The sequence below is a fragment of the Megalops cyprinoides genome, chromosome 6, assembly GCF_013368585.1.
Source record: "Megalops cyprinoides isolate fMegCyp1 chromosome 6, fMegCyp1.pri, whole genome shotgun sequence".
Lineage (NCBI taxonomy): Eukaryota > Metazoa > Chordata > Actinopteri > Elopiformes > Megalopidae > Megalops > Megalops cyprinoides.
The window spans coordinates 30,687,555-30,711,752 of NC_050588.1; the positions used below are offsets into that span (position 1 = coordinate 30,687,555).

At 43.6% G+C, this 24,198-nt stretch overlaps 2 protein-coding genes across 2 annotated transcripts in view; both read left to right on the top strand.

Moving 5' to 3' along the window:
- itga7 (integrin, alpha 7) overlaps positions 1-15,123 on the top strand; it is a 32,239-nt gene extending 17,116 nt beyond the window's left edge. The window contains exons 4-26 of the mRNA XM_036531460.1: positions 46-301; positions 1,314-1,445; positions 2,117-2,224; positions 5,425-5,632; positions 5,818-6,011; positions 6,277-6,365; positions 6,471-6,598; positions 6,711-6,806; positions 6,980-7,041; positions 7,441-7,610; positions 7,925-8,074; positions 8,164-8,279; positions 8,568-8,751; positions 8,963-9,037; positions 9,401-9,480; positions 9,841-9,918; positions 10,057-10,159; positions 10,333-10,533; positions 11,180-11,296; positions 11,382-11,495; positions 12,219-12,317; positions 12,535-12,660; positions 14,303-15,123. Of these exons, the coding sequence (XP_036387353.1) occupies positions 46-301; positions 1,314-1,445; positions 2,117-2,224; positions 5,425-5,632; positions 5,818-6,011; positions 6,277-6,365; positions 6,471-6,598; positions 6,711-6,806; positions 6,980-7,041; positions 7,441-7,610; positions 7,925-8,074; positions 8,164-8,279; positions 8,568-8,751; positions 8,963-9,037; positions 9,401-9,480; positions 9,841-9,918; positions 10,057-10,159; positions 10,333-10,533; positions 11,180-11,296; positions 11,382-11,495; positions 12,219-12,317; positions 12,535-12,660; positions 14,303-14,458 (3,042 nt within the window). The 3' untranslated portion in view covers positions 14,459-15,123. The remainder of the gene's footprint in view (positions 1-45; positions 302-1,313; positions 1,446-2,116; positions 2,225-5,424; positions 5,633-5,817; positions 6,012-6,276; positions 6,366-6,470; positions 6,599-6,710; positions 6,807-6,979; positions 7,042-7,440; positions 7,611-7,924; positions 8,075-8,163; positions 8,280-8,567; positions 8,752-8,962; positions 9,038-9,400; positions 9,481-9,840; positions 9,919-10,056; positions 10,160-10,332; positions 10,534-11,179; positions 11,297-11,381; positions 11,496-12,218; positions 12,318-12,534; positions 12,661-14,302) is intronic.
- Positions 15,124-21,147: 6,024 nt separating this feature from the next.
- On the top strand, positions 21,148-23,431 carry npffl (neuropeptide FF-amide peptide precursor like). The gene is made up of 3 exons (XM_036531775.1): positions 21,148-21,300; positions 22,488-22,645; positions 23,208-23,431. Exons 1-3 carry the CDS (start codon positions 21,148-21,150, stop codon positions 23,326-23,328), a joined length of 432 nt encoding a protein of 143 aa, XP_036387668.1. The 3' UTR covers positions 23,329-23,431.
- Positions 23,432-24,198: the final 767 nt, after the last annotated feature.

Here is a 24,198-nt window from a genome sequence, read left to right on the forward strand (position 1 = left end):
GATGACACCTCTGAGCTCAGATCTTATTTCCCCCGTTTCCCCCAGACCTGCGCCCATTTGTACGAGCTCCGGCAACGTGTCCACCAGCCCTCTGAGACCCGAGACCCCATTGGCCGCTGCTACGTGCTGAGTGAGGACCTGACAGAACGGGACGACCTGGATGGGGGCGAGTGGAAGTTCTGTGAGGGGAGGCCGCAGGGCCACGAGCAGTTTGGCTTCTGCCAGCAGGGCCTGGCTGCCAGCTTCACCCCTGACAAAAACTTCATCCTCTTTGGGGCTCCTGGCACTTATAACTGGAAAGGTGAGGCTGAGAGCTCAGGGTTAGATATGGGCAAAGAACATTTCACACAATCTTCACTTCATTGTTTCATGATCAGTCTTGTAAAGCGTCAACACTGGCCTTTCCCCAGAAACTGGAAAGAAGTGTTACAAAAAGAAACAGATGAAAATAAAATTATATTCTTATGCCCTACAGTCCACTGATAATTTCATCTGCTGATAAGTGTCATCAAAAGCTCAGGCAACAAGGTTCAACAATTAATTTCTTAAAGAAAAAATTAATTTCTTAATTTCTTAAAGTCATGACTAAAATAATCTGTCCTTGACATAACATTCTTAAGTGCTTACTAGCTAATGAAACCAATATGCAATGATTAGTGGCAGTGCCAAGTCCAGAAACTTGAGATAAACATAAATCATGTTATATAGATGATTGAGTGACCACAATTTTTCATGTTGAAGTACTGGCCAGTATAGTTTACCAAAAAGTGTTTAATACCTAAATGAAATCAATAAAGATTTACAGCAGTGATCTTTAATTTTAGGTAATAACTTATGTCATACTAATTTTAATAAAACTAAAACGTTGTGTAAGTTATAACAACAAAAACTATTTTTTTCATTATTGATTCATTATTATGTATGTCTTAACACTTCGTTATAGAATCAGTCCCTCTGTGAATGTTAATGAGACATAAGCCAATGCTAGTGTTTTAGTGTGAGAGTTGCTGTGTATTTAAACAAAAGCCCCTCGCTGGTAAGTGTCAGTGCAGTTGTGAACATGCTGCTGTATGTTGGTTACTGTGTTTTTGTGTGAACTGTGCATGTGTAATTCTGTCTGTATATGTGTGTGCATTTATATGTTTGTGTGTCCATGTGGGTGTACATATATGAGCACAAGAGATTGTGTTTACATGTCTGTGTGTGTGTGTATGTGTGTATACATGGATCGGTGTGTGTGTGTGTGTGTGTGTGTGTGTGTGTGTATGTGTGTGTGTGTGCTTTGCCGTGCCTCTTACCCTTGTGCGTTCCAGGAGAGCTGCGTGTCCAGCTCCTCAATCAGTCACTGCTGGATCTGGGTTACTACGACGACGGGCCCTATGAGGTGGCGGGCGAGAAAGAGCAGAATGCACAGCTGATCCCAGTGCCCTACCACAGCTACCTGGGTATGGCCTGCCCTGCTCCCTGCACCCTGACCCCGCTGTGGGAGTGCCAGAGAGAGGGCTGGAGGAAGGACGAGAACTGGCTCAGACCAGCCCAAACGCGCACCACGCCTACGCTGTCCCAAACTGCCTCTGAATACTTCTCGAATAGTCTCCCCTCAATACTCGAGGGCCATCGATGACTGCTCTCCCATGACTCATCAAGAATGGAACTGACCCCACCTATTTTATCCCTGCCCTGCATCATTACTCCTGTGTCTCCCGTACTAACGCTTCCATTTCAGAGGAACATAAATACCCTTGGAGAGTTCTATGGGCTTTGTGCCTTCCAGTTATTACCTTGCAAGGGCAGAAATTACAGTAACAATCATTAAGTAAGTGAAAACAAGCTGGACCATCCATATTCATAAACGGCAGTTTGTGGATTTTAGCATTCCTCGTGGGCACTTGTTTGGTCTCAGTCTGGGTTCCATTTCTCGTCCTTCTGCAAGTCACCGGCGGTAGGCTAAAGGGACCACTGCGATGCCGGCTTGAAGTCACAAAACTGCACAGTCTTTCTCACCTGCACCTTCCCTCTCTCTCTATCTCTCTCTGTCTTTCCTGTCTCCCTCACTCCCCCCCCACCCCCCACACCCCTCCTCTCGCTCTCTCTACCCCTGTCTCTGGGGCCGCAGGGCTCTTGTTCATGGCTAGCCCAGTCGAGGATGCACTGGTGTACAAAACTCTGGAGCCGTCCAACCGTCCTACCATCTTTGAGGATGTAGCTCAGAATAGCTACTTAGGTTTGTAGGCGTCAGAAGGCGTTGTGTCAACCGGGAACCCCTTTGTAGTGGTAGAGCACCCCCCATTGTCTTCCCTAGACCTCAACTCCCTCCTCCTCGTGCTCATACTAGCTCTTGTCTGGAAGCTGTGTAGAATTTGTGTAGAAATTTGAAAAGACTCAGTTACATCTTCTCCATGGCAGAGAGACAATCACCTATACCACTGTAGGACTGAATAAAAGTAGACTTAGACACAATACATGCATTTATTCAGCATTATTAATCCTTCATTTGATTTTGGAAAATGTCTCTTTAATAGAACAGTTACAAGGGCAGCGTTAGTGAACTGCCTGTCTCTCTGGCAGTGGAGAAGTGGGGGTCTCTGATCTCAGCAGTAGAGCGATAGTCTGTGTCGTTGTCAGTGTTGTCAGACCACTGTCTGCATGTCTGTGTTGGGTCTGCGTGGAGCTGTCCAGGGTTCCTTGGTGGTGGTTTTTAACTAATGAAGTTGAATGCTAATCTCAGAGGACGGATCTTTTGGTGAAACTCGATAGGGCAACAATAACCAGGTTTTTACATGGACTGTGTCTGTCGATCAGTCGGGTGTTTATCCATTTTGATTTACGTTGATATTGTCTCAAAGGAAGAAGCCTCTCTAATGAACATAATATAGAGAGAATAGTTAAAACAAATAAATAGTTAACTGGTGCACAAATAGCCTTTTCATTAGACTAAAAGAGGAAAAGGAAGGTTTCATTAGGATGACCTAATGTGCATATTAGTCTTCTGTATATTAACCAATAACCCTTCTGTTTGGTGAACAGTGTTTTTTGGTCTGTTATTTATCATAGAGGTTGCTGGAGTTCTCTCTTTACCCACACACAACTCCTTGAATATGTTCAATATTGACTTCACTCCTCTGTACCCCACGTCCTTCTCCAATCCCACATCACAGTCTCACAATCACCTGTAGCTCGCATGACTGTATTAATCCTTCACAATTACATCACTACCATAAGCACGCCTACACAAAGCGCAGATGGTATGACATGCTCCTGCTGGTTACTTCATGAGACCATGTTTAAATATGGAGGAATGATACTACTGCAGTTCATTTTCATCAAAATCACTGAGACGTGTTTGGTTTGCACTAATTTATATCCATAATATAAACATCTAAACTAGCATGCATGGAGTGCAAGTTTCATAGATACGGAATAAAAATAGCACAAAGAGAAAAAAAAAACTCCCTAGTAACTCACAGATATCTGATCTGGAAGGGAAACTGTTCCACTCAAGTAAGGATGTGTTTGGAGAGGTTGTTTATCCCTAATGCTGTCTATTGAGAGGGTCCACTCAAAAGATTCAGAGCAAATGTATCACATCTAAAAGACAAAAATGGCAAGGAACAGATCAACAGTGGTTAAAGGCGATCCATTAAGCAGGGGAAGAGATTGGTAGTAATTGTACTTTACACAATTAGCTAATGCTACATTATTGTTTTATAGAGCGTGTATAGCTATTGTCCTATTGTTCCAACTGGGAAATGGACAAATAATGGAATGGTTAAAAAATACATGCTAGAAAATAAGCAATGCAGAGTTGCATATTCATATTGTTCTAACAACTAAACTATTAAAGGATATAACCTATTAGTTTCTGATTTAGGGTTAATACTTGTCAAAATGCATTTTTGATGGTTTTTAAATCCATTGTAGCTAAAACCAACTAAAGCTTTTTTCCTCTAGTGTCAAGATAGCTTGAAGAGCTTGATGAGTGTGAAGAGATACTTTCAGCACACAAGTATTAATACAGATGACTTTGTCCCAATTTGAGGTTGTATATCCAGGCCTAAATCCTCAGCGATGTGAATAAACATGTTTATAGTGCCTTTATAAATCTTCCTTTATCCAATACAATTATCAATACCAAGTTTCTTTAGATCACAGACCTACGGTAACCCATGAAAACAAAGCCCAAGAGCCCTAATGGATCAAACTGCTTTGTGTTAAAAACCTCTTATGTATGACTTTTCACTGTGGAATGTTTTATTAGGGTTTTCCAGGAGAAAATCTTACATTCCACACCTGCCACCCTGGAATTGCTCAGTAACTGTATGTCCGTCTGTCCGGCTGTCTGTCAGCGGCTTCTGCATGTTGACCCTAAACTTCCATTGTCTTATTCTTGTCACCACCTCCCCTCCCCCACCCCCTCAAGCACCTTTCTGCACGTTTGGATGTTACCGTTGGATGTTGTATAATTTGCCTGTTGTTTTCCCCTACTGTCAGCCCCGAGAAAATGAACTAACCAAATCCATTATTCTTCACAGCTTGCTGAACCCAACACCACCACACACATCACATCAGCCACAGCTCTGCAACTTCCACATGCCCCGTGTACAGGCCGGCTCTCCCATGCAAAGCACACAGAACACTGGGGGACTACAGTATTAGGGATCATTATTAACTCAGAGTCACATGGCTGGAGTAACAGTGTGGCGTCATTGAAAGGAATCTGGGCTTATGACTGAGGCTGTAGGTTCAGTTCTTAGGTAAAGCTCTGCTGTTGCCCTGTTGAGCAAAGCACTTACTCTGAATTGCCTCAGTAAATTCCCAGCTGTATAAATTCATAATAAATCGAATGTGAGGTAAGTTAGTCATGCTGGATGAGGGCGTCTGCTGAGCAAATGAATGATAGCAGTTATGTTTTCAGGAGAGTCTGTTGGTGGTTTTCTTTTATTTTGTGATTTATCGCCATCTAGTGTTATATAATCTTAAATACAATTAACCTACAGTCTGGGAACTTGAGGGTAATTCCTATCCCGTAGACAATTTTTCTACAATTCAAATGTGAAAATAATGTGGAAACTGTATCAATGAGTATAAGGTTCTGGTAAGGACAGAATAGGAGCAGAAAGAGAACATGATACATGAAAGAAATACAAGGAGAACAATTCAGCAAAGCAGTGCATGTTACCCACTTTGTTAGTACCACACTTAATGTCACATCTTCTCTTATAAGCACCCCACCACCTTGCTTCCTCTCTGACCACACCTCTTTCACAGGGATGCAATGGAGAGCACAGATACATTTACAGAGCGAGCATATTCTCCACAACACAGCACTCACAATGAGTTTTCTACAATCACTATTCCCCACACAGCCCTTCCTTAACTGTAACCCTAGATGCATAATTGTCTCTCTCCACTCTCCTGGTGCAGGGTTCTCTGTAGACTCTGCTAAAGGGGTGATGACTCATGAGGAGTTGACCTTTGTGGCGGGGGCTCCGCGAGCCAATCACACTGGGGCAGTGGTGCTGCTCCGCAAGGACAATGTGTACCGCCTGGTGCCCCAGTACATCCTGTGGGGCGAGGAGCTGGCGTCCTCTTTCGGCTACTCTGTGGCCACCGCTGACATCGACCATGATGGGTGAGATCTGCTCTTCTGTTGCTTGTTCTGTCTGGTGATTGCCACCATGTTGTGTGCATTCATAGCCGCCCTTCCTTCCCTCTGTAGCGCCCCCTCTCTTGCTGAAAGAGCAGAGCCAACTGCTATATAAACTGTAGAGCCTATAACACAAATTATTGTGATCTGGGCCTTCTTCCCTCTTTCAGCTGGACAGATCTGATTATTGGAGCCCCCAACTTCTTTGATCGTAAGGCAGAGATAGGGGGAGCAGTATATGTGTACCTGAACCCATCGGGTCACTGGGGACAGGCCAGACCCATTCGGCTGAATGGCTCATATGACTCCATGTTCGGAGTGACTGTCAATAGCCTGGGTGACCTGGATCAGGATGGCTTCGAAGGTGAGCTCTGGATTGATGGCTATTAAGTTTACATCTTCTCTGATCTGCTCTCCATATTGTTCAGCACCCAGGCAGTCACGCACTAAACATACGGTATACATACTATATGGGTATGTACATGATAAGAGTTTGAAATGTGATCAGCTGCATTCTTTAAAGATTTTTGTATTGCAATCTGTACCTGCAGGCTGATGAAGAATGTGTTAGTAAATGCAGGATAGGCATGCACTCTTTCTAATGTTTGTCCCTATGTGTTCCTTCTCAGACATTGCTGTTGGAGCACCATTTGATGGTGACGGCAAAGTGTTCATCTATCGTGGCTCCTCTTCTGGCATTGTTACCAAGCCTTCCCAGGTGAGAAGGCTGCAGTTGTGATAGATTTGGTATGGAGGGTTAATCGTAATCATATCCGTTTACTTTCGCATGCGTTCTTCCTTTCTGATTCTTTCTCCCTTCCAGGTTCTGGATGGCGTAAGTGTAGGTGTGAAGCGATTCGGCTACTCGATTTCAGGGGGTCTGGACATAGACGGAAACTCCTACCCTGACGTTGCAGTGGGGTCCCTGAATGATCAGGTGATTCTTTTCAGGTGAGAGCAAGTGCTGAGGTCTCGGCCCTGCAAGGCTGATTTAAACAGCGGAGCATCTGATCGTGTTCACTCCTTCCTTACTGCCCTCTAACGCCTGACCTCTGCCTCCCAGGGCTCGCCCCGTCATTCATGTGAAATGCAACATCATAATTGAGCCCCACAACATTGACCTGGAGCAACAGAACTGCAAAGGCAGAGATGGGGTGTGGTAAGTGATAGCACAGACTAAAATAAAATGTGTGGGGAAGAGACAGTTCACTGACCTTGCTTTCTTTCTGTATGTTGCCGATCTCAGTTCAGTTCTGCCTGTTCCTTTAGGACCTACTTGAACCAATCAAACTATTCTGTACTGAAGCTGGTGTTTTTGTGTCTCTTTCTCAGTGTGGAAATAAACGTGTGCTTCACGTACACTGCACACCCGAAGTCATACTCACCACACATCAGTGAGTACAGCAGACCCTCCATCAGAGGGAGTCCTCTACTTTCTCCTCCTTTTTGTCTCTTCTTTCTCCCCCTCTTCCTGCTCTGTCCTCTGTTATCTGTCTGTTTTCCTTCTTGGTATATCATGTCTGCCTCTGCCCAACAGCTGTGCCTTTTCACACGGTTAAGCCACTAATGTCATTCTGTTACTATGACAACCATGACACGTTTAAAATTGGCAATGTAAACCTCTTCAGAATGGTTTGTTCTCTGTGTACCCTGCTGCTCACCTTTAATCTTTTCCACCAAATGAAGACAAATGGTATTACTACCGTAGTTTGCCTCCGGTCATTTTGTTATGTTTTTCTGAGTGTTATCCTGTCCTTTACCTGCTCCCCTATTACACCCTCCCTAACCTCCAGCACTGGGTGTGCACTTTGAGGCTGATGCGGAGCTCAGGAAGTTGAACCTGCCCCATCGCGTCAACTTCCTGGGCCGTAGTTCAACAGAGGTCGAGTACATGCATTTTCTGGAGGTGGTGCTCCGTGGCCAGGACCGCCCGGCTTGCCAGGTTGCTACCTTCCAGCTGCAGGTAGGGGGCAGCAGTTGTGCTGTGGTTGGAATAGCAGTGTGTTGTAGTGAATAGGAGCAGGGTTTGTTTCTCAAAGTTGCTGGGTTGATTCTGAGGCAGGGCACTGCTGTCATACCCTTTAGCAAGGTATCTGTACCCAAACTGTGCCCACCCATATGTATGGATGATTTGTATACTGTGTTAGGCATTCTGCATTACAGTATCTACTGAAGAAAATGTGATGTTTCTTACTAAGTAATCATGATTTGTTAAACTTCAGTCAAGGTATTAATGCAGCCTCTTTTCTAAGCATTTTCTCAAACTCTTTGTCTTAGGAGAACCTTCGAGACAAGCTGCGTCCTATCTCTCTGACCATCACGCACACCATCAAACGAACACAGCACCACAGACACGCTACTGCCCCGGAGCTGGTGGAGCTGTCTCCCGTGCTGAGCCCTGCAATCTCCAACATTCTGCACACTGAGGTCAGTAACTAAACGGTGGATGGGGCCTGTGAATAACTTTAATGTAGGTGATGTCAAAACTATTATTTGATATCCCTCTGTTTTTGCAGGTTAATTTCCTGAGGGAGGGATGTGGGGATGACAAAATCTGTCAGAGCAACCTACAGCTGAGCTACCAGTTTGGCACTCGTCCCCCAGCGTCTGGCCTTTTCATCCCTCTGCCCACGTGAGTGCACCCACGCTTGGTCACCAGCAGGTTTCTGCTTTCCTCCTTTCTGTAAATGCCTCTACAAAAGTAGAAATCCAAATATAGGTGGACAGAACATCCCGGCTATAAGGAGGATTCATCCATGCGGGTTTTTCCCCTGTCTCCATGCCTGCCTGTGTATTCCTGTCTCTGTCTCTGATGCCTATTAATTACCCCGTGACTGTCCCCGTGCACCTGTTCTTGCCTGTCTCTTGCATTATGCCTCTCTGACGTACTCTGTGTGTTTTCCCCCGCATCACTGTGCAGAGATGAGGACGGAGTGCCGGTGTTCTTACTGTCTGACCGGATGCCATTAGCCCTGGAGGTGACAGTCACCAACATGCCGTCCGACCCCCTGGAGCCTGAGAAAGATGGAGATGATGCCCACACTGCCCAGCTACTGGTGTCCCTTCCAGAGACTCTGTCATACTCTGGAATTAGACCAGAACAGGTATACATGTCTGCAACACACATGCACACCCGCACACATACACACGCACGTGCATGCACCAACACACGCACAAACACACACACACACACAAACTTGATATAGTAGATATGAGATCATGCACAAATTTCTACGGATACACACGTTGTCTGATTCACAGACTGTCACAGGGAGTATAACATGTTTTACTGATGTGTTCTGCCAATAATTGTAGGTGGTGTGTCAGACCAATCAGAATGGCTCACAAGTAGACTGTGAGCTGGGAAACCCCTTGAAGAGAGATGCCAAGGTAATTCAACACAGAACAAAAAAACACAAATGAAACACACACGGACTCAATGCATATCCAAACAACGAAAGTATTAGGAAAATTCCATGCTATTCCCGTCACATCTTCTGGTGAGGATGTTGGCTCATGTAACTTTACTATGATCTGATTCAATCCATGAAAAGCAAAAATACTAATATTCAGACATGAAAATGTTTTTTCATAAAAATGTTAAAACAGGATGCACATTTGAACACTCACTGAGGCTATATGATATGAATATGATATATTCACCTCAGTGGGATTCAGTGAATATCTCCTGTTTTCTTTCATTCAAATTTCTGCTTCTCTTTTCTCTTTGATCACACCCCCTCCCTCCCCCAGCTAAAACTCTACATTATCTTCAGCACCTCTGGAATCACCATAGAAACCACTGACTTGTCTGTTGATCTCCTACTGGCAACGTAAGTCCTTACAATTCTCAAATGTCAGATGTGATTATTGTGAGCCCTTATTTTGTGATCCTCCAATTTAATATCGGTGTTGTGGCAATTTTTGATTTATGCAATTGAACAAGCAGTATCTTTTGTGTGTGTGTGTGTGTGTGTGTATGTGTGTATGTGTGTGTGTGTGCATTTGTGTGTGTGCGCATATGCATGTGTTTGTGTGTGTATATGTGTGTGTTTATGTGTGTGTGTGTGTGTGTGTGTGTGTGTGTGTGTGTGTGTGTGTGTGTGTGTGTGTGTGTGTACATGCATTATGTGCCTGTTTGCATATGTAAATATGTAACATTAACATGTACATATGGGATTTTGTCTCGCCAGTATCAGTGAGCAGCCCGATTTGGCCCCAGTCACAGCCCATGCTAAAGTAGTGATAGAGCTCCCTCTGTCTGTCAGTGGGTAAGTTTCATTTTAGCGTATGAACTCATGCCAGGTAATTTTATCTTTCCCCGACAGCAATCATAGTGTCCATGTTTTGGTTTAAGTGATGCAGCATATCTGGGGTGAACATGTTCTCTTTCTTTCTGCCCTCCTCAGGCTGGCGCGCCCACACCAGTTGTTTTTCAGCGGGACGGTGAAGGGTGAGAGCGCCATGGAAACTGTGGCAGATGTTGGGAGTGCGGTGGAGTTTGAGTTCACGGTAGGGGGTAGGGGAAAAGGGGCAGTTTTAGGGATGGTACAACATGCACATTCGCTGTTTCTCTCACTAGCTTTGTAAATTAAAAGAGAACATCTATTTTAATTATACCTCAGAAACCTGGGTAAATGTAAATGCTAACCTGTTTTTGTTGACCCCACCTTTCTTCTCATCAGGTGAACAACCCTGGGAAGCCCCTGCAGACATTTGGCTCTGCCTTTTTGAACATCATGTGGCCCCATGAACTGGACAATGGGAAGTGGCTCCTGTATGCCACAGGGCTGCACTTTGAAGGTCACCCAAAAACACATTGCCACGCCTCGATTAACCCATTGGGACTCACTCCCAACAATCATCCCCAGGCTGCACATCTTGTGGTAAGATCTTTACACATACACAGCTGAAACACTATTTACATTTACACTATTTACTATTCACAATAATGCTGAGCATTAATGCATTTAAGTTAATGGCTGCCTTTGTTTTGAATGCTATGTCGATATTACAGAAGTCGATATTATAGAAGTCATTTGTGATCAACCTTAAACCTGCTGCTAATTTTTGGTAATGGCACTCATAGCAATGGTCCACAGAATGCCCGCACCTCAATTGTATGGTATTGCAGAACCGGGGAATTTGAAGCAGAGTGGGACAGAGAGGAGCATTGTGAAGTTTTTGTAGTATGTTAATTCTACATGTGTATAGAGGAGGGAGAGTCAGAGGTCTACACTGAAATAACTGTGTGTGGATAAAATGCTGAATTCCATGTTTAATACAAGAAATATCAGCCAGTGATGGATATGACTTATGCAGAGAATGTTGGGCTCGATACACTAGTCTCAAACTGAGGCAAATAGGGCCCTGTCTCTAATAACGGATGAGAATGTGTAGAAAGCAGGGGGAGAGCAGAAAAGTCAATAGACAAAAATGAAACAACAGTAATGAAAGTGTTTCTCCTTCTCCGTGTACACATACACTTTGCTGTTGAAACGAAACACTTGTTTTTCACTCCATTGAAACCAGGCCCGAAGGAAGGGACGGTCCCACCCGGAGAAAGAAGGGCAGCCGGTGACGAAGAGCAGCGTGGATAGGACCGCGCCTGCGGTGGCTGCCTCAGAGAGGAGGAAGTCCCTGAAGCTGGTGAGAGGGATCTGCGGATGTCGCGCGTGATTCTGGAGATTGTGGTGTGCGGGGATAAGTGAAGAGCACCTCTCTCCCTTTTCAGGACTGCCTCCTGGGCTCAGCGCGCTGCATGCTCATCCAGTGTCCGCTGCACAGCTTCTCTGGCTTTGCCGTCCTCAAAATCCAGGCCCGACTGTGGAACAGCACCTTTCTTGAGGTGAAACTCTATCTCCTTTATGCCACTGCAGTGCTAGCAAATGTTCGTTATGTATTTGCCTGGCAGATCTCCCACACATCTGCCTAATGTAAGTGTGCAATAATTACAGCATATATCCAACCAAACAAGTCAGAGCTAGGAACAGCAAAACAAAGAACTTGAAGGCAGCAATTACCTGATGACTACAATTACTACAATGGGGCTGCTCAACTTTGGTCTTAGATGGCACCAATCCAGGACATTTCCCTGTTCTCTTTAAACCTCTAACAGTCTCAGAAATTGGAAGGAAAGTGTGTTCAAGTAATGCCATGATGAGCTGTATCAGGTTGTAACAAATCCATAGATGTACAGTAAGCTGGGATGAGTGGTCCCACAGTGGAATGTCAGAATAGAACACACTCATTACACAATAATAATCTGACCAATGGTAGAACTTTTTTTGGTGAATACAGGCCTTCTCTTTGCTATAGTTTTGCAGCTCCCAAAGAAGAAGTTGGATTAAAAATCTAAATTATGTTTTCTCCTATGTACTGTTTCATAACCTTGCATGCATGATTTAGCATTCTACACCAGTCAACAGCATATGTATAAAATATGAACTGACTTTTGAATGTATAGATGACGTTAATAGATACATTATACATTCATTTTTCACTTCACTTCCTTTTTAATTATGCACATCCCGGTGGGTGGACCCTGGTTCTCTCTGTCTCTTTCTCTCAGGAGTTCTCCTCAGTCAGTGCTCTGGAGATGCTGGTGAGAGCCAACATTACAGTCAAATCCACCATCAAGCACCTGGCACTGAGAGATGCAGCATCGCAGGTACTCAAATGTACACACCGAGACACACAGAGCCACGAAAAAACAAACAAATATGTTTGAAATACAATAAATAAGCAGTAGGCTTTTCAAAGAAAAATCTCTGACTGCTTGGAACCCATCATGTCAACTGCAAAAGTGTGCATGTATGTATATATATATTGTATATGGTTTTACAGACATATTGAGCAGTGCTAATGACTGATTTGTGTGTTACCAGGTTACTGTGATGGTCTACCCAGAGCATGGGCTTGCAGATCAATACTGGATCCCTTGGTGGATCATCCTTATCGCCATCCTGGCTGGTATTTTTGTCCTGGCACTGCTGGTCTGCATACTGTGGAAGGTAAGGGTTAAAACTCTTTTCCTCTGTGTCAGTGATATGTGTTATTCATGGTTGTGCCTTAAGCTATTGTAAATCGACCTGCGCCTGTGTTATTATTTATTTACAAATTCAAGATGCTGAAATATTTCAAGAGGCATTGTAATAATCTTCTGCCATCCTCAAAGCCGTGGCCGCAATGCCATGGAAATTATCTACAAAGCTCTAAGGCCCTGAGAGAGTAAGGTGGGCTGGGCGTTAACCTGTCAGCTGGTGCCGAACCAGACCTTTTTATTTCATTTGCACTGCTCTGCCATTCCAGTTCTTTCATGTCTGCCATCTCTCTGCTGTAATTTCTTTCTTCCTTCTTTTTTTTCCATTCATCTGTCACATCTCCATCACAGTGCATTAATTGTTCTGCTTATTCAGTTTGTTCTGTTTTCTCTCATTTGATAACCACACCCTCTCCCTTTTCACCTCCTGCCTCTCTGTCTCTCGCTGTGCCTATCCTCCTTCGTACCCCTTTATCATTCCCCCTCCCCCCCTCTCTCCCGCCTGCCAGTGTGGGTTCTTCCGGCGCACGGAGCGGCGTGCGCATTACGAGACGGAGTATTACCGGGCCCACCTGCAGGTCCAGCCCTCGGAGGCGGAGAAGCAGGCATCTGACCTACAATAGGTCCCTCAAACTCAGCCCCGCCCTCCCCTCCCTGTTTCCCCAAGCGGTAAACCAGCCTCCAGCCCGCCTGCCCGTCACCACCTGCCCCAGAAAATGGGGGTGTGGCTTGCTGTGCTGTGTTGTGGCTCCTCCCACCTGCCTGAAAAGTTCATCCTGGCTGGAATTTGCAAGGGCTGCACAAGCAATATCCATTTCAAATTCCATCATTCTCATGATGTGTATTTCAAATTCTAAATTCATTTCCTTTGCTTGTGTCTTAATCATGGGTTATGTACCAGAATGAACTCTTCTAAAGGTTGCCGGTGTGTGTTTCACAAGTGATCCGTTAAATGTGTCGCACTTCATAGCTAGAATGTACCTCTGTGACTCCAAAGGCATCTGCAGCACAGTGGTATATTTACTGCACAAGTAATTTTTTTTTACCTTTTTGAATTGAAGCAGAGGGTGGATTCTCTTTTCTGTGTGAGCTTCACAAAGTGAAAGTGTGTTTTTGTGTGGCACATGTGCACATGTATCTTTGGTGGTTTCCATGGGCAGAACAATCAAATCCTGTTTTGATTGAATGCTTGGTAGTTTCATTCAGATCTAGGTCCTTGGTCTAAAATTAGTAGCGACAAGGAAGAGCCATTGCATAGTTACCAGAAGTGGTTTCTGGTTTATTACATTACTATATACAGCCTATTGTCAATTATGTTGTAAGTTCAAATTCCGAACACTGCCATACCTGATATAAGAAGTGCAAATACATAAATATATGTTGCCATTCCTTTTGAGTGCCAAGGAATATTCATGGTATAATTCAGTCTCTGTGTATACATAGATATCTGACCTCACAATGTTCTACCCACGGTCCCTTCACATTTAACAGCATTCCTTCTGTTGGAGCACTGAGTGGCCTGCATGAATGAACAGTATGTGCACACATGTATGATCTCTCATCCCTCTCTCCCCCTCTCTCTCTCCCTTTCTCTCCCCTGCGTGCACGCACAGTGTGGGTTTTTCCGAAGGGCTCAGTACAAAGACACCGTGCCCCAGTACCACGCTGTGAAGATTCCCCGCCAGGATCGCCCACAGTTCCAGGATGAGAAGACAGGAACATTACACAAGAAGGAGTGGGCCACCCACTGGAGTGACGGCACATCATGAATGTATACACACATACATACACACACACACTCCACACTGACTCACTCATTTAACAGAGTACACACCAACAGACTCGAAAATGGGAAAATGACTGCACAAGGCATACCAACTGCACTAGCACCATGTCCTGTACATACACAGCATTGATGTGTCCAGAACACTCTCTGTGATGTACCTGCTGACTACAGTAAGTGACATACTGGGCATGTTGCAGCCATTGTTTTTTTGTGAACTGTCACTAGTTCTTCTACTCACATAGACCACTATGTATCAAACTGCAATGTATCTATACATCTATACACTGATGGACTGATGTAAAAAGCGCACTGAAACCCTAACTAACATGCACTGATACTCGCCGTATGCTTCGTATTCCTACTGTATAGACTGACTGATTCACTGACCGATGGAGACTGGTGGCCACCACAGTCATAGACTGAGAAGGAGCCGGCCTCCTGCCCCACACACACTGACTCCCCCAATCACATGTACACAGATCAACCTACAGGGAGAAAAAGGGAAGGAATGGCATACACTGCTGAGACACAGAAAGACGATGTCAATATCTGCCAAGCCAAATCACAGACCAAAATGCCTTTCCAGATATACACACAAACATAAACACACACACACACACACACAGATGCAAACATGCACACATATACTCTCACACAAACATAAACACACACACATACACATACAGACACACACATATGCACTTATGTACATACACACACAATCGGATAATGGAACAAACACACTCTTTCTTCCTAGGTTATTTTGCCTCAAGCTTGGACTGGTTCTTTCTAATAATGTCAAGAGATAAGGGCAAATATTATTTAGTTTTGTATTTCATTGGTTTCATTCAATTTTGTTTATGCTTGGGATGTGATAGCTCAAAGACACCTGTGCTCTTCTGGAGAATATGGGCCTGGCACAGATTGCGTTATTATACTTTTTGCTTTGGTCGTGGACTCAAACTGGCCTTGTTTCAGGACCCCTGTGGTCACACAAGAGCTTGACATACGGGGGTTGAAATGATGAGTCATGTGTGAGGAGGTCCATACATGCTTTGTCCTCGGCACATGATGGAGTGCTCTGTGAATCACACTCAAGGGCTCGAGACGGCCATGGAGAAGAAAAAGAGCCATTTCCTTGAGCAAGTTGCAAAAGACCAAAAAAAAAAAGGAAAACAGAATTTGTCAAATGTGCTGTTTTTGACAGCAGTGGCATAGAAAACGAAAGAAAACTGAAAAAAGACAACTGTGTTGAGTATGAAGATCCTTTTCACAGTAATCGGCTGGCCCCTTGAACTGAACTCTTTTTGGTGACTTTGAATGTAATATGTGTGTTCACTTTTTATTTATATTATGACATAGTCTGTCCTTTCAAAGGGTGACACGGAGGATGGGAATATGTAACATAGTTTTCAAAATATATTTAGAGTAATAGTAACAATGGTTCTAATTCACTGTTTTACTTGTATTGTTTCTTGTAAGTGCCTTATCATAGAGCTAGCTAAATCTGACATCCAAAAAACTAAATAGAAATTTGGAGTCATATCTGGTTGCTTGTCAATTATACTGGGGTTTTGCTGGCGGTGGGGTGGGGGAGGGATATATGTCCTATCTGCGTGAATAAAAAAGGTAACAGAATTGTCACGCTGGGAGTGATTCGGGCGTGGGCGATTCCGAATATCAGCGAGACAGGTAAAGTCTAATCCGCGCATAGACATTGCTGGACAATCTTGTTTTTTCTGCATGAACAGACTTTGTTGTACACACTTGTTTGATTGTCATGCGCAAATGTGTATTTATTTCTGACTGACTGTACCATTGTACCGTTGTAAATAAAATAAACAAGAAAAATGAATTCAACATATCATGCCAGACAGAAAGAGGGAGGAGAGTGCATTAGAGGGAATTCTGAGTTGTGCTTATTGTTATGACAGAGGACAAGACCCTGTCTGCTCAGCTTGGTTGGTCTGGGATTTGCCAGTACAAAGGGGTGAAACTGACCTGCAGTATTACTGCTATCCACAAGGTGGAAACTAGATACTGCTAAAGCATACACTAGAGGTAGACCTCTGTGCCTCATGCAGTAAACGGTTAAGTGTGGAACAGAAGATCCATTTAGCCTCCTCATACTCATACCGAGTTGTTAGAGCGACTGATAGATATTGCTCACACACGTTGAATTATGTCAAAAATATTTGACGTTACGTGGCATGACCTTCATGATAAAAATTAATGAAATTTTTATAACACTTTTCATGAGATTTCAAAGCACTTTAGAGGTGTGGAACCTGTCTCTAACATCACTGGCACCATAAATCACAGGAATGAACTGGAACACTCGCAAAACAACAGCTGAGGCGGAGAAGCAAGGATTCATTGGACCAATTAAACTGAGGGATGTCTCACAGGATCACTTGGTTTAGAGTGCCTCCTACTGGCCTGCTAACAATATCTAGAGGTAACCTGGGGCTCCTTTGTCTGATACAGGTCCTTCTCAAAAAATTAGCATATTGTGATAAAGTTCACTATTTTCCATAATGTAATGATAAAAATTAAACTTTCATATATTTTAGATTCATTGCACACCAACTGAAATATTTCAGGTGTTTTATTGTTTTAATACTGATGATTTTGGCATACAGCTCATGAAAACCCAAAATCCCTATCTCAAAAAATTAGCATATGTCATCCGACCAATAAAAAAAAAGTGTTTTTAATACAAAAAAAGTCAACCTTCAAATAATTATGTTCAGTTATGCACTCAATACTTGGTCGGGAATCCTTTTGCAGAAATGACTGCTTCAATGCGGCGTGGCATGGAGGCAATCAGCCGGTGGCACTGCTGAGGTGTTATGGAGGCCCAGGATGCTTCGATAGCGGCCTTAAGCTCATCCACAGTGTTGGGTCTGGTGTCTCTCAACTTCCTCTTCACAATATCCCACAGATTCTCGATGGGGTTCAGGTCAGGAGAGTTGGCAGGCCAGTTGAGCACAGTAATACCATGGTCAGTAAACCATTTACCAGTGGTTTTGGCACTGTGAGCAGGTGCCAGGTCGTGCTGAAAAATGAAATCTTCATCTCCATAAAGCTTTTCAGCAGATGGAAGCATGAAGTGCTCCAAAATCTCCTGATAACTAGCTGCATTGACCCTGCCCTTGATAAAACACAGTGGACCAACACCAGCAGCTGACATGGCACCCCAGAGCATCACTGACTGTGGGTACTTGACACTGGACTTCAGGCATTTTGGCATTTCCTTCTCACCAGTCTTCCTCCAGACTCTGGCACCTTGATTTCCGAATGACATGCAAAATTTGCTTTCATCCGAAAAAAGTACTTTGGACCACTGAGCAACAGTCCAGTGCTGCTTCTCTGTAGCCCAGGTCAGGCGCTTCTGCCGCTGTTTCTAGTTCAAAAGTGGCTTGACCTGGGGAATGCGGCACCTGTAGCCCATTTCCTGCACACGCCTGTGCACGGTGGCTCTGGATGTTTCTACTCCAGACTCAGTCCACTGCTTCCACAGCTCCCCCAAGGTCTGGAATCGGCCCTTCTCCACAATCTTCCTCAGGGTCCGGTCACCTCTTCTGGTTGTGCAGCGTTTTCTGCCACACTTTTTCCTTCCCACAGACGTCCCACTGAGGTGCCTTGATACAGCACTCTGGGAACAGCCTATTCGATCAGAGATTTCTTTCTGTGTCTTACCCTCTTGCTTGAGGGTGTCAATGATGGCCTTCTGGACAGCAGTCAGGTCGGCAGTCTTACCCATGATTGCAGTTTTGAGTAATGAATCAGGCTGGGAGTCTTTAAAAGCCTCAGGAATCTTTTGCAGGTGTTTAGAGTTAATTCGTTGATTGAGATGATTAGGTTAATAGCGTGTTTAGAGTACCTTTTCATGATATGCTAATTTTCTGAGATAGGAATTTTGGGTTTTCATGAGCTGTATGCCAAAATCATCAGTATTAAAACAATAAAACACCTGAAATATTTCAGTTGGTGTGCAATGAATCTAAAATATATGAAAGTTTAATTTTTATCATTACATTATGGAAAATAGTGAACTTTATCACAATATGCTAATTTTTTGAGAAGGACCTGTACATGTCATCAGCTCACATTATGAACAGAAGGTGCTTTAGCAACATTGTTATAAAGACAAAAGAAAAAGCTGAAAAGGTAAATAACTTCAATACAAGCATGAAGAAAACCAGTTACATTATGGAAAGTGTTGCTTCAAACATTTTCTGTTCAGTAAATGCCATTATTGATACTCTCATGACAATAAAATGTGATATATTCATGGTTAATTAGTGTGTCCTGTTCTGTCTCTTAATGTTCCACTTTGATACATTAATGGCCTCTTGGGCACTTACAATTGCTTAATTAACTATAAATGTAAACAAAAGCTTATATGTGATATACCACAGAAAAGTCGTATGGCAATTAATTAGGGATGCCATGAGATCTGAAACAATGATGCTTACAGAAATAAGGAAACATTGGGCAGACCTTGGCAGTAGGATCAAAGACAATGAGTCTTAGCAAAGACAAGAACTGAGAAATAATGGAGGAGATAAAGTGGAAAAGATGTCTAAGGAACAGAAGATGGTCCTGACCGTAATCTTCGAGGCTGACATTTCGCATATCCCAACAGACAGTGTTGTCAGTGGGTGGACTCTTAAAGAGGTAGCATCAGATGATGATTATGCATCCATATCCATCCACCAATATCTAGCCTAACTCGTATCTTAGTATAGATGTGTTTCTGAATCTTGCATTTGAAGCATTGGCATCAAGACAAAGGCAACACATTTTTTTTTTTTTTTATAAAAATCACAGAACTTGTGCAAATTCTTCCGTATTACTGGATTTACATATTACATGAAAAGATTACATGAATGTCCATCTTAAGGTTAACTAAAGTGTTGGGATAGATTGACATTCTTTAATAATGGACATTACAATTAAGAAGAGTCATGGTGGTGAATTTCACATACGCTACACAATTACCAAATTATACTTGGCCAGAGGGCAAAGTCACCATCGCATGTAATTTGTTGCATATGGGCATTGAGTGAGTCCTCATATATACCCATTCTCTTAACTCACTGAGCATCCTAATGAGTCAATTTTCCAGTCCAGATATTAATTCCTTGATAATCAATATACATATTGATTATACATGAACATGCAAGCGTTTGTCACCTTTTATTATAAACAAACAGATCAGAGTGAGTTTGTCCATATGGCCAGATGAACTCTACATATGATTGCACAGAAGTTACAGGGACAAATTTCTACTCTCGCTGGAGCAACATATAGATAGGGTTAGGGATGGGGTCAATGGTTTCTCTTCAGGTTTAGGAGTGTCTGATGTAAATTTGTGGCTTACTGAAAATAAACATACAGGTCAGCGTTTCACATGCACATATACACACACATTTATGAGCATGTAAATATGCCTCATGACTGAAGAGGGGACAGAGGTTTGTCCTCAAAGGATGACACCACCATGAGAGACATCTTCCTACAGACCAAAGCACAAATTAACACAATTAGCCCAAGCACATCTGAGTCAAAGTCTCTCAGGCCTGTTTTAATCATACCAGTATGACTAGGGCCACTCTGTTTTCCTTGCCAGTGTAATCCTACTGGTTGTCATGGTGAGTAATGGCACGAGAGACAGGTTTGAGGGGGTGGGTCAACATCAGTAAGAAGATTGTCAGATGTTGTTGGATATTAGGTATCCCTGGTGGACTTCTTGGGGTGAGGTACATTGAGTGTCACGGCTATGCAGGCCCAGCACACAAGATTCTTTCTGGCTCCTTAGGCGGAAAGAACAGAGCCTCATGAGTAATGCTGTCACATCAGAGGAAAATTTTTCCATTAAGGTCCGACAACTGCCTTTTGAAGCACAGGCATTGTTCTGTGATCTTTACAGAAACAAATATAATAAGTACATCGCAGCAATCAAATTTTTAATATCTCTCCTGGAAGTAAATTCAAGCAAACAGTTGTAGGAAAGCATTACCCCTTGCTCCATACACAAACAGTAACTCTGAAAAATCAAACTTACACTGCACTACATTACATGCAGAAATCAAACCAGAATGCATTTACATGTGAGAAAGAACAAGTGTGTGCATATACATGTGTGCCTACAAACCAGAAAAGAGATTGCGCTTAATTATCAAACATGTAAGGAGTGATCATTTTCTCATATGTTTTTAAAGCTGAGAAACAGGACCTTTGATGGAAATAAGAGTCCATTTGCAAGGATTTATTGGTTTAATAACACTAGGGGTGTTTTGTCCTGGTAGCCCTTAGGGGGACATAATGCACTGTTCCTCACAGTCACACTGAATCCCCAGATTGCGCTAAATGGGCTGGGAGCTTACTTTTATTATAATCTGCATTTCATCCCCTTCCTGCCTTTAACTTGCCTTTATTCATCTACATTCGTCTAGTCTCCATGGACCCGAAAAAGTGGAATCGAGGGGTGTATATAAAGGCAGCCATGAAGCACCGAACACTGCGTTTGAACTGGACTGGACAGAAGGAAGACCTTACGAGATCCTCCCAAGCACGTTGATCAACACCACTGTGGGCACCACACGTCCAGCACCAGAACCCAACAGGCACGATCCATTCAGAGTCCTCCCTTCAGCCCAGACCATGGAAACGGGAGCGTGGTTCACTCTTCTGGGGTTGGTTCTGGCCATGGCCGGAGTGGGCCGCTCTCTCCAGGAGGAAGGGGGGTTGGAGCCCAGCGAAGACCTGCGGAGTGACTCTGAAGAGACCCTCACAGAGCAGCTATCTCATGCACTGGTAAGACCCATCAACTTTCTACTGACATCACCGTGCTCGCAGCAAACAACTCTAAATAGATGTTCCTCCAAAGAGCCCTTAGAATGCTCTGATCTTGGAGAGAAATTGTGTATTGTGTAGAGAATTGTGTGCCGATATGTTGCTGTATATGTGAACAGCCTGCCTGGGCAGCTTCTCCTGGTCTCATATTCTGACCATAATCCCATCAGCCAATATTGCTGCAGCACTTCCACTATATGAAATGCCTCCTGCTCACCTTTCACTCTTCACAGAATGTCAGCATTTCACTATTCATCTAGGTCTAAACCTGCCTCGCTTGCATCAAATAAATCACTAAGGTGAAGGGTGCTGCCCCATAGCTTGAGGCAATATATGAAAGTGCACTTCTGAGTTCAAGTTCTAAGTTTAATCAGGTACCAGCTGGCCTTCATAGGATGAGTAGCAATCACTCGTTTTTTTCAAAATTCCATATCTGCATCCCTTCATAACCCCACTGGTTGGTGAAAAAATGTTGCTGAAAGAGGGGGTCAGCTCAGGAAGATATCTAACATTAAAAATGTTGATGGAATGTTTTTTTATATAGAGACACTTTCAGTGACACCACTGAGACTGCTTCAATTGCTGATATATACTTTGTGGCCGCTCATTGATTCGCATGTTGAATATTAACCAAATCTCTCTGAGCCACAGTGAATCACGGCACTGACAGCTGATGACCATCTGAAAGTCAGTTATTTTGTAGGCCATTTGAAAAGAACAGCAGCAGGAGTCTCTCGGGAGAGGAAGGTGTCCTGATTCTGGCATTGCCTGTAAAGGGCTTCCCAAGAGGAATAGGATCACAGGCAGGGGGCAACACATGAAAAGCCCCTCTCATCCCTGCTGCCCCAGGTGGGACTGCCTGGGCTGGGGTGGGTATTGATCAGCACGCGGAGGGGGTTGTAATCCACCCCCCCGGTCCCTCTCCTGTCTGACAGCTTAGCTGCAGGATTTGGGTCCCGCTGAGCTCCAAAGCTGAGTTCAAGGTTTCAGGTGCAATTGAACCCCTCCAAAAAAAAAAAAAATGAGGCAGGGAGAGGTTGTGACTTGAAGGCAGGCGTAACAGAGGGGGCTCTAATTTTGCACGTGTTGTTCTGTTCTGTTTTTCTGTTTCGTCATGACAGTGTTTCAACATGTCTTTCTGAGAGTAATATGTCAACACGGTCAGGTGTCTGTCTGTGTTTCAGGAGGTAGAGGAACAAGGGGGGCATGAGTTGGACGACCGTCTCCTGAACACTGTTCTTCACGCCCTCTTCCAAGGTACAAAGAGGTATGGCCGCAACCCCTCAATTCTCCACCAGCCACAGAGGTGAGTAGAATGTCAGACATTATTCTGTCTTCTTTGCTATTTATCATCTTCTATGTTCTAATAATGCTAACCAAAATAAAAATTTAAAATGGGTCCTTATACAACCTAAACCAAATCCCAGTGAGGGGATGGTTAAAAATGTTAAATGCACATATTTTGCACAGTTTACTGATTCACAACAATTATTATAATGCAAATATAATTAGTCTTGTTTTTTTGCAACAGAAGCATAACAAGTTTGTCTCTAAGATGTTATGCCTTTCTTCTACACTGTTGAAAATGTCTATCTTTCTTTTTCATGACAATTTCCTCCTGTTGGTGTGGACACTTGCAAATCCCTGATGCACAAGAAATGCTAAAAATGGCATTGAGGGCCAGTAAGCTGTATATGAGAAAGAATAAGGATTAGTTTGATTGTTAGTTGAGAGGTGAGAATGAAGTCTGAGTGAAGGAACAATAGAAGGCATGTTGAAGCTAGTAAGAAATAACTGTCCTTGTAATTACTGATCATGTGTCTGAGTCCCTGATTGTCCATTGTGGTGCTAATGAACTCTCTTTCCAGGTTTGGCCGCGGGACCAGGGGGAGTTTCAGTACAGATGCACGGATACAGTCCCGCGACTGGGAGACAGTCCCTGGCCAGATCTGGAGCATGGCTGTGCCACAGAGATTCGGCAGAAAGTGAACATCGGATGGCAGAGACATTAAAACAGGCAGAAGACCAGAAGAAACCAAATCACTAATGAATAAAACATACATGACTCCGGTTTTTAAAAACCTATCCACCCCCCCCCCCTCCCCACTCCAATCAGTTCCAACCCATTTGGCCCCACGCCCCTCGGGCCCCCTCCCACCTGCAACATCCCACCTTTACTGTACCCAATCACGGCCCTCCACTGCATCCAGGCTGCCTTTTAAGTGAGCTGATTGGTGAGAGCTCCAGGTTTTGGGGGAAAAAAAAGGCAAACAGTGCATTTCACAGAATGAGAGCAAAATGTGTGCACTGTAAACAGACTGCTGACACTTTCAATAGCCACCAAACCTATTGCTTTGTTTGTTCAATAAAAGCTTCTTATATGTAGATGTGTTGCACTTCATTACCAAAAGCTTTGCTGTCTGTGTGTTGTATCACAACAATGACCAAACTGTGGATCTGAAATGGAAAGAAAACAACTGGCCTGACGATTAAAATCTCTGCTGTGTGTTTTACTGTATATTCTCTTGTGTTTATTGAAACAGAACATTTTGGTATCCCAGAGGAGAGGGCGCTCTGGTGCCCCTGCTTCTCCTCCATGGCTCCTCAACAGAATAAGACACGCTGTGTATGGTAGCAGTGCTGGCAAGAGGGGTGAATAATGAAATTGTTTCTTAAATAAATCAGAGATGCCTGATTATCTCTGCCACTCCCCTCCCAGCTCATATCACTCTAACCGCACTGCTGGTAACTTCCTAAACCTTATTCATATGTCCTTAATCTACCCCTTTCATTTAGAATTCAGACTTCTCTATTTTTAACTACTTTCCGCAAATGAGTGTTCTTGAGAAGACAGCAAAC

Bases quoted from the DNA above. Each gene is read 5' to 3' on its own strand.
- npffl (XM_036531775.1), top strand. From the start codon at position 21,148: ATGGAAACGGGAGCGTGGTTCACTCTTCTGGGGTTGGTTCTGGCCATG. The intron at 21,301-22,487 runs GTAAGACCCATC...TTCTGAGAGTAA, and splicing joins AGCAGCTATCTCATGCACTG to TATGTCAACACGGTCAGGTG. The intron at 22,646-23,207 runs GTGAGTAGAATG...CTCTCTTTCCAG, and splicing joins ATTCTCCACCAGCCACAGAG to GTTTGGCCGCGGGACCAGGG.